This window comes from Drosophila subpulchrella, unplaced genomic scaffold (genome assembly GCF_014743375.2).
Source record: "Drosophila subpulchrella strain 33 F10 #4 breed RU33 unplaced genomic scaffold, RU_Dsub_v1.1 Primary Assembly Seq354, whole genome shotgun sequence".
Classification (NCBI taxonomy): Eukaryota; Metazoa; Arthropoda; class Insecta; order Diptera; family Drosophilidae; genus Drosophila; species Drosophila subpulchrella.
This window is the reverse complement of record NW_023665577.1, coordinates 224,573-238,967: the sequence shown is the minus strand read 5'-3', so window position 1 is coordinate 238,967 and position 14,395 is coordinate 224,573. Positions and strand designations below refer to the sequence as shown.

Here is a 14,395-nt window from a genome sequence, read left to right as displayed (position 1 = left end):
CCAAATTTCGCTAAGTGGCTTGTTCTAGTGTGTGTGTGTTAATTGCGTTTGGGCCTCGGTGTCCGTGTACATGAATTGGCCAAAAACAGGCGGGATTCCACTTTAAAACTCTGGGGACACTCTGCGGCCCACGCGGCGTATGAGCAATAAATTAAATTTTTACCAAGTCGGCAGTAATAATTCTCGGAACCGACTGTTTGCTTAAGTTTCTCCCAGATTGGCATATGAATAAATGAGGCAGATATTTTTCCAACTTATGTGCGAGTTTATATACCGAAACTTTCTTCCTACCTGGGATGATTAAGTGCAGGCAATTTATTAACAGATCAAAGTTTATGGCAGTCGTGTGTGTGTGAAAACTGATTTATGGATGGCCATCTTAGATGCCACGGGCCAAGACCCTTGGCAGAGCAATTTCTTCAACTTTTCGCCTCTCGCCCGTATTTATAATTTTGTTTATTCCCGCCGATCGTTGAGCTTATTCGGGGAATGTCCAAAGTTTCAATTGAAGATTAAGCCAGAAACTGGCTTTGCCACTTTTCCTGATTAACTTTCCAGTGACAAGATGCCAAATTCGGGGCTGACGTAATCGTTTGGACCTCCCCGGCTGTTTTCGCCCCCGAAACGGGAACTTTTTCGGAAAAGGCAGCCAGTCAATCGCTGTTTAAAGCGGGGAAAAGTGCTTCCAAAAACAACTTTGAACTCTGATGTAGAACAAACACTGCAGCAACAAAAATAACGACGCCAGCAACTGGCCGCCCTCAAAAAATGTATATAAACCTGTGATTTTTATAGTCGACTTTATTTTCTGCCTTCCGTGCTCCGGTCTAGCTTTTGCTCCTTTTTGGGGGCGTTTGAGGGTGGGGATCTCAAGGCGTTGGAGAAAGCAGCATTTGCTTTGATAGACTTTTCGCTGCCCGTCGTAATAGTTTCCGTTTCTACCCGTGTCGGTTGTATGTGCTCGAGTGACCCTTCAGATATTATTTTGGCTGCAAAACAAAGCAGAAATGACTTCCACTGGTCGAAAATACTGCTTGTGGGTGTGTGTAAAAAACACATAAAAAGTCCTTTCCTAGCTTTGCCTTAGTTCATAAGGGAACTTATAGGTTCTGTGGCCTGTCGGTGTACTTTTTCTGTCTTTAATCAATACTTAAGTTATGGCAGCACAAGAGAGATATCCATCAATGATTTATTACTAATGAAGGCCAGCTGAGTGAGTTTTATGAGAAACGCTTGGTACCAAAGTTATGCCAACACAAAAGTAAAGATATCCATCAAAGATTAAATATTAACTGTCTACCAAAAATTAAAAACTTTATCAAGAGTCTTGACACATCACCCAATTGAAACATGTAAACAATGATTAAAGTACATTATTTAGTAAAGCAAATAGCAGTCGTACATCTTGCTTTCAATGACTACTTTGTTTTCTCTGCTTAGAATAAATATGTTGCACCGGTTACAATTGGAACAATATATAAAGCCCACACTTAGGGGCAACTACTTGGGGTCCTGGCTGAGTTCTTACCATGTCTTCCTCTGACAATGGCCAACGAAATTTCGAGTTTTCGAAGTGGAGCGTCAAGCAACCAGGCAAGCACTCATTAAGAATGTGGGAAAGTGTTTGCCCAGCTTAAGCTTTTAAAAGCAACGGCACAACGAGGATGCGGAGCTCCACTCAGAACCGTTGACAGGACGGGAGACAGCCGGGGAAACTCATCCAGATGAAGACGGGGAAACTATTTTGACTAGACTACATCAGTGGGCTGAACGTGCCGGGGGCCTGGACAGTGGCGCACATGTGTGTAGGGCTGTGCGCAGAATGTGTTTTTATAGATGTAAGGATAAACATCTCGGCAAATGAAAGGGGATGCCGCCTGCTGGGGGCCACAGACATTAATTCAGCAGCTGGGGAAGGAAAGTTTCGACCCACCCCAACCCCCAACCCCTCAACAATACACGCACACACGCCAGGCAATAACATAAAAATTTGCTGCTGTAAATCTGCTCGCAACTAGGAGGAGGCACACTTTAATGGGAACTTTGCCCAATCACCTCTTGTTTCAGCGTCCGCCCGGCGTATACGTAATCTGTTGTGTAATGTCTTTAGTTGTGACAAGTTCGTTGGGGGTTGGGTCCAAACTAGAGCTGCCATGGTACCAAACTGAATCTGAGAGAGTGCGAAAAAAGTGTCAGAAAGAAAGGGACAGCAACTCCGTGCAAGTTGAAGTTTTGAAACAACATTTAGATAAATTTCCCCCGGGACTCCGAAATGGATGGCGCAGCGAAAAGAATGATGTAGTAGTCTGCTGCCTGTGGCAAATCTAGTTTTCATACCTAGTTAGTCGCTAAAGTGGCTTTGAATACCGCTCCAACTTAAATTGGATTGCACCAATTACAATAATTGAAAACTTGAGTCGATCAATGGGCTAATGAGATGACAAACTGCCAGCTAAATAAACTTTCAAATGCCATTTAATTTCAATTACTTCACAACACCCTCGTCACTTTCGGTTGCTGCGGAGCTGACTTGCCGGGCAGATGTGGAGTATTGGACTCCATTCGCTCGAAATAAGTAAGTGCTGCTCAATTTGGCCGCTCAACTATGTTCTTCGTGGTTTCGTCATTAAGCCATTAAAGGGTTGACTCCTCGCAGGGGGCGGCGTTTTAATTGCGTTTCGTTTTGCCAACACAAGGGGAAACGGAAACCCTCGACCGAAATTGAGCAACATTTGTGGGCAAGTTTCCCCACTCGCAAAGTTTAACCAAAATGTCAAGTCATTAATATTCACACGCCGGCAGAGGCGAAAGAGTTTCAACAACAATTCTCGATTCAGACGAATAATATTTAATTAGAGAATTGTTTAGACAAACTTTTTAATTACGGGGCCCGCAGCGACGACCGCCCGCATAAATCTTGCAGCCGGGGCTTACCCGAAAAAATATTATGAACGCACAACTCGACCTTTGAAAAGCCTTTAAAGTCGCTTGCGGAGATGAAAAGCCCCTATTTTCCAGCGGTCCCCCTTCATCCCCTCAGAAGCCGTCAGTTGCATAAATTTCACTTGCGCCGGCAACGTTAAAGTCAACATTCTGCTGCCAGTGGCCTACATTCGGTGGGGGGTGGCGCTGGGAAATCGGGGGTAAAGCGGAGCTTGAAGTGTACTTTCAGCATTACTGCCTCCGCCTTTCACTTTCGGTGACATTTTGCAGCGTTGCATACATCACATGTGCGCCTGTGTGCGAGAGTGCCAGTGAGTGTGCGTGCTTATGCAGATGAGTTGCCAGTAACGTGTGGAAAATTATGAAGATAAATTTGTGTTTGTCTTTTTTGTTTTTTGCGAGCGCCCCGAAGAGCGTCAGTCGTGTGCCACTTTGGCGGCGCCAGCTGCTGCCGACACGAAAAATTCTATGAAAAATTACCCAAGTAAATCCGGGTGAGGTATAGGCGATAGTTTCCTACAGAATGGAGTTCTTAAAGCCAACGGAAATGGAAGAGCACGAAAGAAATAGAGTGAACTTAAAATGAGTTTTAGATGTTATGAAGTAAGGAATACAAAACTTGTGGAGACCCATTAATAGCCAATTTATGTGGGTTTATTATCCATTGAAGATATTGGACTTACACTTTAATGTAAAATTGAACTTAATATGATTAGAGTAGTTTTGAAACTTGTTAGCATAACACTAAAGTTGACTCATTTGTCCCAGCACCCACATTTACATACTACTGATGTGAAATATGTATATAAGCTTCATTCAATGATGTTACAGTTTTGATATTTCAGGTTCAAGTGCGTCATATATCCATCTGTATGCAAGCCCAGCTAATTCAAATTAAATTCCCAAATAGTTGAGGAACTGTGTATCGGGGGAGAACCAAATTAATTGACAACTGTTTGAGATGCTCGAGAGGAGTAATTTGGCGCATTGAATACAAATTGCGTGGCCATGTGGCCCGAGGCCAATTCCCGGCAAACTAAGCCGGCAAATGGCGAAACTTGAGATAATTAATTGAGCGCTAAACTAAACACGAATTCCGAACCGAGCCGGCCAAAAGCAATTATCTACAATAACAATACTAGCCACACACATATCCGTGTGTGTTCGTTAGCCCTGTGGCCCTTGCAAACACACCCTACACACCCACAAATCCACAAAGGACCTACAGTAAATCACTTGGCATTTAGCAGTCTAAAATAAATCGATTCTCTATTAACGGAACATTAAAAACCCCGATTGCCTTTTGTTTCATTTCAGATAAATGCGCTATACAAACAAAAACGGAAAACGGCCAAAATCCAATCTGAATCAAAGGGCCAGTGGGATTTAACCCCAGAGACAGATGTTGCTGTTCCCCCACGAACGGGAAAATAGTGAACATGGCCCAGAGCCAACGGTTATTGATGGTCCGAAGAGTGGAAATCACTGTTGAAGCACTAAGGAACCGAGACGGAAAGAAATATTAAGCAAATTATGAGCAGCACAGCGATTGTAGGGCAATAAAATTGGCCATAAAAAAACAGTTGATACCGTGCCGAACAATAAAAGACGAAAACTATTATTTGACAAACTGTCAGCGGAGTCACTCGAAAGTAAAATTGTGAACGTTTGCAGAAAGTCGGTGGGACGCTTTATTCAAGGAGAGCCCTAAACGTTGGCACACGTTGCGTATACGCCGCGTTGGCAGTTCCGCAATTTTCCAGGAGGTGTTAAATGCGTTCGCAAATCCCAGCTGGAGCGGTAGCTCCCCCGACCACCGTCCCCTTTGGATCCGCCACTGGAAGCCAGTAAAAGCCAGTGAAAGTGCCGAGCTGTGCACTATTTCCGCGTAACTGAACATTATCGCTCTCGCTCCCTCGGGGGAGGGGATGCGCCCCTGGAAAAGTCGCAGTCGATCCGAAATGCAAACATTCGAAACGAGAACGCGGCCCCTGCAGGGCGCCCAACTCGCCCAGCTCCTCCTCGGAGGCATCCTCTGTCTCACAATCGGTAAGTGCCCCGATGTTTAGCCTAAGACCAAAGACCCAAGGCCCTCGCGTTGTATCTCGACATCCAAACTAATCAGAGCATAATCAATTAGAGTTTTGATGGCCCAATATCCTCGACAATTTCCTTGGCTCCTTGCGCAATGTCAAAGGCGTGTCTCCAAAAACAAGGCTGTTCAGCCACAAGTCCACTAAAAAAATCATATTATAGGAAATTAATTCAAGGTAGAGTGTTTCGTGTTTTAAGGTGATTTTAACAACATTTAATGAAATTCTAAATCTGAATATAGTTGAAGCCATACAATTTTGTTTTATTAAATCGATTATTTTTAACCGCCATTAATAGAGCCCCAATTAATCCTTATTAAGGACACTACCCAATAAAATACAAACATTTTAAGAACTTTTATATTTTTTAACACCGTTAAATGGAACCCTATGAATTATAAAATAAAAGACTACTCAGAAAAATGATCATTTGACATTTAATAATATTAAAATACTATCATGAAACCAGTGCTGACATTTTTTCCTCAGTGAACCCAAGAGGCGAGCGGGTGGCGTGTGCGGTGGAAAGCTGCTTGACATTTGCTTTTCAGCCGGAGGCGGCTCAATTGCAGTTGCATACATTAAAAATGAATGAGTGCCTGGCTGAAACAGATGTTCCCCAGTTTGGTTCTTCACCTTCCTTGTTCAATTTTCGAATACAAAATCGCTGCCGTTGTTGCCATCGCTGTTGTTTTCTGGCTCTCCAGTTGCCAGCGACAACAATTATGATCCCCGTCGGTCTGGCTGTGTGTGTGTGTGTGTGTACGTGTTAATTGCTCTGGAGGAGCAGTAAAAAATGGAATAAAGGGGGTAATTTCAATGAACTGCATAAAGTGGTTTTGTTAACACGCCGACGACAGAGGATTCAGTCCACTCGCACCCCATCAACCTTTAATTTGTTTCAATTGTCGGGTTGTTTTTTTGCCACTCAATGTCAAAACAATTCAGCTCACTTAGCTGGGTTTTACCTCAAAAAATAAATAAAAAGAGCTTACATTAAGTTGAAGCGACAGTCTATCAAAGCTTACAATTCCGAGTTTTGCACTCGATGTGACAGAACCAGCTGGACCCTAGCGTTTGACAGTCACCGATTGACCATCCAGCATATTTATTGCAGCATAATGAAAGACAATCGACAGTCTGGCCAAAAAAATATGTACAATTTATGCTGAAATTTTCATCTAAATTGAATTTCTCTGTTGATTGGTTTTACGGCAAAGGAGAATTTTAAGCTGAATTTATTTTCTAACCGAGTCGGTTTTATTCGGCTACAGTTAGAGAGTTTGGAATCAATTAGCAAGAGCGGCTGACTGGCCTTACTGGTTGCGTTTAAAATTTATTGAATTTATTTTCTTTCACCCACCCAACCTTTTTGTCGTTTCTCTGCATGAAAGCAAGCGCTAAAATAACCACAGATTGGCATTTTATTCATAAATAAACCTTTTTTGATTTAGAGGCCACTTTGTTTTGCAATCTATGTCGACATTTCCATTTTGACTCAATATACACTAGATAAATATTTTATGATATTAGTAAGCCACCAAACATAAAATAATTGGTATTTCTTCCATGACCTAGAACGGATTATCTTAAGATTACGCGAATAAATTGTATTTCCTACATTCGGAAAATACTTCATCTTCTAGCTGAAAAATCAATTATTTAATGCAGGCAAAGTTTACAAACGGGAAGTAGTTGCCTTCACCTAACCCACTTTCTTGCCATTTTGCGGAGCCGGAAAAGTTGTGCAATTGAATTTTCGCATGATTTTGCCTCATTGCTGTCATAAGAAGCTATTAGCGTACTTACTGCCGTCGCCCAAAGCCTCAAAACACACAAATGGGCCATAGACCGCGAATGCCCGGAAACCGTGGAAAACGAGTGGCGGCAAAACTGGGGAAAAGGCCAACATGAAAAGCATAATTCTCTGGTGCTGCAAAATGTTGAATTGTAAATGATCAGGCAACGGTGCAGGCAGAGGAAAAATGTGGAAAAACGACTGGAGGGGGTGCGGAAAAACGGGGGCAGGGCGGTAAGCTAGTGAAGCCATTAAGGGCTCTGCGAAATTCCATGTTCAACTTGGCCAACTATACAAATATTAGAATTTCCCCTGCACACATATACAGCTGCATCTGCAATTGCCCGCAGGTATGCTATAATATTTTCAACATTCTTAAACTTTATTGAATTTGCCCGTCTCTGGAAGAGATGTGGTTGCTCTAACCACCCGCCCACGCCCAACTTCGAGTGTAAGATTGATTTATTTTCCATTTGCTGTGCTTTGCTTTCTGCTGCTCCACATTTTTCATAACTTTTTCTGTGCTTCCCACTCGCCTGCAGTAAATTTATTTAAGTTGTAAATTGTGTTGGAAATTTGTAAGCATTTAAAAATGATTTGCAGCTGTCCGCTCGCTCGATTCGCCTTTAAGTAAAATAAATCCATGGCCACAACTTAAGTACTATCAAGGCCTTGGCATAATGTGCAGCTGCCAAGAACTGCGTTGCGTATACGCAGCGTCGGATCTGTGCATATATAAATTATGGCAATAAAAATAAAATCAACAGTGCTGCGCCTCTGGTTTCGTCTTCGGCTTAGTTCCTCGCTCTTTTGGGGAAACTTTTCACTTTCCTTTCTGCTTTCCTTGGATCTGAAACAGAAACTGGAGCCGGGGACATTATTTCTCTGCTTTCATTTCCGTCTGTTTTGTCTGGTTGGTTTTATTGCAGTTCCCGCAACTCGGATTCTTTTCCACTTTTTCCCTGGCCCAGCAAATAAATATCACAAAAAAAATTCGCTTCCAGTTCCGTCGGGCGTTTTCATGAATTTCTCTCGCATAGAAAAGAATTTTCCCTCGATTTTCCTTTGCTCTCATTTTTTCTTGCCGCTTGCCGCTTGCTACTTTGCCAGCTTTTTGTTTCGGGTTTATCCGCGGCGTATTTTCCCACGACTGCTGCGAAACAAAACAGTGAAATGAAAAATTATGGCCAACGCCCCTCGTCCTTCGGCCCCCTTTCCGCCCCGCCCCCATCCGGTGTGTGTAAATGTGTTTTTGCCATCAATTTTTATTGCAAGCTGAGTGTATCAATAAATTAAACATAAAATTTTCAGCCGGCGGAAGGCGAGAAGTGCAGCGGCCACGCCCACCGTCCGACTGCCAACATAAACAGAGCGTCTTGTTGAGCCATTGAATTGATTTTGTGGCCATAAAATGCATTCGGATTTGGCCGATTGGCATTGAAGTTGTTTCTCAATTTGACTTCTGACCTACCCACACCTCCCACACGACGTCCGTCTGTTCCTTTGAGCATTTTGATGGATGGCTGGCAATTTATATTTAATATGCTTACCGGCAAGCAAATCATTGGCAAGTGCTCTACTTGGCCAGCAATAACCGAAAGCTAATTGTCGGTTTCAAGAACTCAGGCCTTCGAGATTTCCCCTGGAAGCCTATTCAAACAGTTGTTTGCCATCCTCGCAGAGGCATTAATCTTTCGCCCCGCATGCTCCTTGGCAGCAAAAAAACAAGACGCAAAATCAATATATTCTATATCAATATTAATGGACCCAGTTGGCCCTCACTCGCACACACCTCGAAAAGACAGGGATAAAAAAGTGTTGACAGCTGCTTTTATTCACCTGTCAGGCACACAAGCCGCCCTAAACCGTTGATAAGCAGCCGGCCAACAGCGTGTCATACATGGCCCAAACCTCCCATCTCCACCCCTGGAAAATATAGGTCCGGCTATCTCCTCCCTTGTCCATCCCAGAAGACTGGGCAATAAAAATCCATCAGCATCATTTATCAATGGGTGTGCTTTTTCAACGGGGGCAGCGCAGGGTGTCTAAGGAAATATGGAAATATGAAGTAGTCATGTAGGAGGGATGGAGGAAAATGTGTCATCTGTCGAAAGAAAGTTTGTCGGGCCCAAATACTAGACTCCAGTGATTGTCGCCCTGGACCTGCTTGTCACAGAGCATAAATGTCAGAAAGTTCGGAGTTGATAAATGACATCGAGAGCCACTCGCCAATGTATTAATTTGAACCAAGACAACGGCTTCGCCGAAAAGGCCAAAGTCCACAGAAAAAGAACAAACAGCCAACACCTGAACATAAACCTCATAACTGTCGAAGTTTGGGACATATATCATAATAACAAACAATGTAAAAAAAATATTTTTTGATCCGAACTAGTTCTCAAGTACTTAAAAGCAACACAATACAAATTATTTCAAAGTAAGAATAATCTGCGGTGAACTTTTAGAAGATCCAGATTTTATTAGTTTTCATTTATTTGGCTCTAAAATAATATATACTTTTGTTATTATAATATGTTATAATATTATTTTTTTCAGAAAATAGTCTTCCAACCCTCTGCAGTAGAAATGTTGAAATTGACATATCGGCTTTTCAGAATCATTAAGATATACAAATCCCATTCTGTATCTGCCACTGCTTGCAATCAAATATCGGCGTCACAACACCCCCAAAAAATCGTAATCAGCTGGAGACACTCTATCATGACTTTTATAAAATAAATGTAGTCAGTGGGTCGAAATGTAAGCAAGGTTCACAGGGCCCAATTGATTATTACTTCCAGAATAATGTTAAAATTGTTAGGAATACTTTATATCTGGCCTACATTTCTGCTCATCACTCATCTAAAGTAAGTTTTTTTCCTAGAAGTGGGTTCCCTTCTCCGCATCTAAAGTGTTTCGAAACATTTTAATTAGTTTTTATCTCCCTCCATTTGCTGCTGCTGTCATCTGATGGATTTTTAGCATAAAGTGCAAATGTAATTCAATTTCGATTTCCCCAGCGTGCAGCTGCATCTGACAGTTCAATTCCCGATACTTTTCTGGTTTTTATTTGTATTCGGGTGCAAGTGTCTCTGAAAGTTATTTGCTGTCGCTTGGCTCTTGTTTGCTGGTTGCTCACTGGAGGCGCGTCTTTTGCAAGGCAAATGAGTGCCGTGCCAAATGCCACGCCCCGAATCGCCCAACCACCCCAACACCCTCTGCCACCACCCCATTTTCCACCCCCCATTTCCCACCCAACAGACAACGAGTCCAGGCTCTCAAACAATATCTGATAAGCTGCATCATACATTTGCATACTTCCGGCAATTTGTTTTTGTGCGAGCCAAACGAATCGAGACAAATGCAATAAGCGCACAGCAACTACAACGGCTATAGAAAATGCGACAGAAAAAATGGGATCTGCTAAGTTCTTCCCACCAACGAATTGGTTATACACTTTCATATAGACAAGTCAATAGTTTGAACTTTAACTTAAATGGTTCTATCTTCTCTAACATAGAAATCCAGGGTTCAAAACTATTCCATTGTTTTGTTTTTTGAATCAAAAACCATTTACTTATAATAGTTTTAAAACCAAATGAAATATATCATTTGGTTCGCAACGATAAATATTTTATGAGTTGTAACTAATTTAGCTTAGAAATAATTTCTGATAATTTCTTTTCTGGTGAGTTACATTTATATTTTTTGTGAAAAGTCTATTTCAACCCTTGTTATTTGATGTTGAAATGTTAAAATATAGCTACAGTGCAAGCAGATTGTATTAGGTCGACAAGAACTCAAGTTGAACATGTGTTACCTCCAAATTGGAATTTTATGGAAAAGAAGACTTCACTTTCGGGCTATAGGGTATTCAAATCACAAACAACTTGGGAAAAAAGATAAACCCCAAAGAGTTCACTGGCGCATACAGCCCGATTCGGATTCGGATTCACAGGCGGAGGAGGCTGTTCGCATAGTGCATACAAATTACGCCCCAGAACTGTTCCACGCCCCTGAAAACTCCCCCGAAAACTCCCCTGGACAGTCCCCCGAAAAGCCCCCTGGAAAACTGCCAGCACTCCCCCCCACTCATTGGTTTATTTAGGTGCCTCGCCTGTGACTCGCTGCAAGTTGTTGCCATTTGCTGTGAGCTGTGTGCGTCTTTTGCCAGGCAAAAATATTGTTAGCCATAAATTTTTGGCAACACAGCGGAACAGAGGAGCGCACAAAGGCTGCAAAAAAAGTGCATCCAACATCGAGCAGGAAGCGCTGCATTTGTAGTCACAAATTCCGGGGCATTTGTTTAGAAACTTTGTCCGCAGTCCGCGACTGAAACACGCCATGTAATGTCAACTTGATTCGGGTCCAAACAAGAGCTTCCACTTGAGCAAGTTTGCAGCTCAGCGGAGCGAACCCAGCGCAGATAGATGTGTCGGGGATCCGCTTTTGTAAATATGGGAATTTGTGTACATAAATTGGCGACATCGTTCAGGGGATCAGGGTAACGTGGTAACCGGGCTGGTTTCCATCAAGCATCAGCCCCGACTTTTAACTCAGAGCTGGAGCAAGTCCACACAGACTCACACGTACACTGCTGTCAAAAAAAAAATAATAAAAGCAGAAATCAAATAAAAATAAGCACCTCACGGCAAATGCTGCTGGCGCAGCTATTCATACTAACAAAAAAAAAGAAATATTAAATGAATAATTCACAAGGGACTAGTTAAGAACCAAAAACGCCAAGATGAGTATGACAGAGATGATGCGGGGCAAATCGATGCCGGCGGATAAGAAGAATGACATCAAATTGGCCCAACATGGTGAGATACTTAAAATCGAAGCTAAAACTCATGGATCTTCAGAAAATATGAATTAAAAATTCTAAATTTCGTAATTACCAGGGTCGGTTGAATTTCTAAATTCAGTCATGCTTTTCTGCCACAACACCGATGTCATTCATTCAAAAAGTTTCAAAGTTTGTGACGCTTGGCACTTATTTCCAACTAAATGAAGAGTTTAAGAGTTCCCACATATGTTTATAATTAATTTGTTTGTTTAAATTAAATGGAAAGTTTAAAAAGTTGCTGTTACTTTTTAAAAGAAACTTTTCAAATAAGAACTTTTCCGACTGGAAAACAAATGCTATTTCGGGGTCATTTGAGTGTACAATGTTGTCCAACATATTATCGCACTTTATGGAATTACCAGATCTTATAATTCTTTCATGAATAAACCCAATCCTGAATAGACTTTGCAAACGTGCGAATGGTGCAAATCGGCTGTGTGTTGGATGTCTTGGCCGAGGCCATCGAACGGGTTAAGATCTCGCTAATTATGCCCAAATTGCTGGAACATCCCATGCACATGGCACAAGTTTTGAATGGCACCAAATTTGAGAAAGCTGTTCACCTGGTGGAGTCCTTTGTTCGTCGAAGGGAGTTCATCTTGCGGGAGAAGCGTCCGCCATTGATGGACCACGGGATCATCCAGATCATCGACTTCTTCCAGCGGAACAACAAGATGTACCATCTGTTTCCGAGCTACTACAACCACATGAGCGACAACGAGAAGAAGCTGCTGACTGCCTTCCAGATGCTTTATGACCTGGCCAAGGACCGCTTGTACAGGACATCCACCGATGCCATCGCCCAGGAGCGGCAGCTGCATGCCATGTACAAGCGAAACGAGGTGGTCAAGGAGCAGGTGGAGGTGATGCGCCAGAAGATCGAGGAGCAGAAGTTGGCCATCAGGACTCGAATGGCCGCCAAGGAGGCCTACCTGCAGAACTACGAGGACCTCCTTCTGAAAAAGAAGCGGGAGAAAAACGAGCGCATCCAGAAGGAAATGTGAGTGGTGCTGATCGAAAAATGGGCTAATTCTTCCTTATAGAACAGGTTATAATGATCTTCCTCCTCCCAGCGATCGATGCACTCGCTTGGTCCGCGCTAACAAAAAATCGAGCCTAGAGCGTCAGGCCGATTTGGAGGAACAGCTGCAAAAGACGCGTACTAACTACGAGACATCAACAAAAACCTACTTAAAACAGGAGAAGGTGTTCCGCGAGGAAAAGTGAGTTACAATGACCTTTCTAGAGCGACTCTCTCCTCCTATCCAATCCCCCAAATCCCTCAGAAATAAGCTGATCCTACAATTGCAAGCCATCATCAAGAAGTATGATCACAGCATTGGTGAAAAGATGATCGAAAACCTGCAGCTGACCGACGAGCACAAAAAGGCTAAGAAGGCCCTTGACGAATATATGGTGGGGTTCCGGAAGGTCGAGCGGGTCTATAAGCAGATCGTGGTCAAACGCGAGGAGGAGGAGGCCAGACGCCGGCAGCACCGCATCCTCGTATTCGCCATGAACCGCGCAGCCACCAAGATCCAGAAATACTGGAGGAAGTGGAAGAAGCACATGCGCAGGAAGAACAGGCGAAACAAGAAGGGATAGTCCGTGTAACACCTACAAAAACTATCTAAATTGTCAGTGAACTCTTATAGTACTAAATGCTAATATTAAAATTAAAATCTTAAACTTAACTATCAGACCATTTTAAATATAAAGTCGGATGAAAAATAACTCCAGCTATTAACACGCGGCAGTCTTATCTCCAAAATACCCGAATACTACTTCCATCTAAATTGAAATTCATCCTGTCACCAACTGCTTTCGCCCAGGCTGGATTGGCTTATTAGAGGGAAAACTAATTTCGCTTTTAATCTGCAGGCTGGCAAGCCGCAAAGGCACCTTCAACGCGTCTTCCTACTATCTGCCCTCCATGGGGTGCCATTTGCATTTAAAATGTGTGAGAATGGTCTCCATTTTGGCAACCCTTTTTCGGCCGTTTTCGCTGTGGAAAATGCATAGAATGGGGGATTTTTATCAGAATATGCAGCCAGAATGAGGGGACATTTTGTAATGCCATGGGGCTAAGTGCAGTCAAGTCAATGCCAAAAACTGCCTGCCCAATACGGCTGGGTGTTTTGTGGCTCATGGTAGGGGGTAAAAATAAAATGTAAAGAGCGGGCCAGCTGGGCAACCAGGCAACCAAATTCGACCATCGAAACGAACGAACGACCGTATATGCAAATTACGCGCACTGCTCATGCCCTGTCATGAATTGTCACCCATTTTCCGACTGAGATGCTTCGACACGCGCTGTGTGGGCGCCGGGGGAATTGAGGCGTGGCAATGGGAATGGGAATGGTAGGGAAAGGATCCACCCCCTCCCCAAACCATGAGGTGGATAGACCGCAAACAGGCAGAGGGCCCCACCGGGTGCAGCGGCACTGGCACTCATCCGCCCCGTTGGCGGCAACACTCATCCGCCCCGTTGGCTGCACCATGACTTTACGCCCGACAGCAGTCGACATGAATATATCTGCTGCTAATATCAGGTTTCCTTCCGCCTCCGAAAACCACACCGCCCACACCACCCACATACCCACAAATGGTTTCGAATTGCTAATTTTATCAGCACGTGCACACATGTGCTACAACATTTTCTGCGCTAGGAGGACATCCTTTCTGCGGCCGAGGACATTCGTTATCGGCGAT

At 43.2% G+C, this 14,395-nt stretch overlaps 2 protein-coding genes across 2 annotated transcripts in view; both read left to right on the top strand.

Moving 5' to 3' along the window:
• The window catches only part of LOC119560084 (hemicentin-2), a 78,260-nt gene that overhangs the window by 24,826 nt on the left and 39,039 nt on the right, over positions 1-14,395 (top strand). Inside the window, exon 2 of the mRNA XM_037873401.1 lies at positions 4,261-4,992. Coding sequence (XP_037729329.1) covers positions 4,872-4,992 — 121 coding nt within the window. The 5' untranslated portion in view covers positions 4,261-4,871. The remainder of the gene's footprint in view (positions 1-4,260; positions 4,993-14,395) is intronic.
• On the top strand, positions 11,407-13,377 carry LOC119560083 (dynein regulatory complex protein 10). Its single transcript, XM_037873400.1, has 4 exons — positions 11,407-11,657; positions 12,086-12,683; positions 12,757-12,906; positions 12,970-13,377. The coding sequence occupies exons 1-4, from the start codon at positions 11,582-11,584 to the stop codon at positions 13,286-13,288; spliced, it is 1,143 nt and encodes a 380-aa protein (XP_037729328.1). The 5' UTR covers positions 11,407-11,581; the 3' UTR covers positions 13,289-13,377.

Bases quoted from the DNA above. Each gene is read 5' to 3' on its own strand.
- LOC119560083 (XM_037873400.1), top strand. From the start codon at position 11,582: ATGAGTATGACAGAGATGATGCGGGGCAAATCGATGCCGGCGGATAAG. The intron at 11,658-12,085 runs GTGAGATACTTA...AATCCTGAATAG, and splicing joins CATCAAATTGGCCCAACATG to ACTTTGCAAACGTGCGAATG. The intron at 12,907-12,969 runs GTGAGTTACAAT...CAAATCCCTCAG, and splicing joins AAGGTGTTCCGCGAGGAAAA to AAATAAGCTGATCCTACAAT.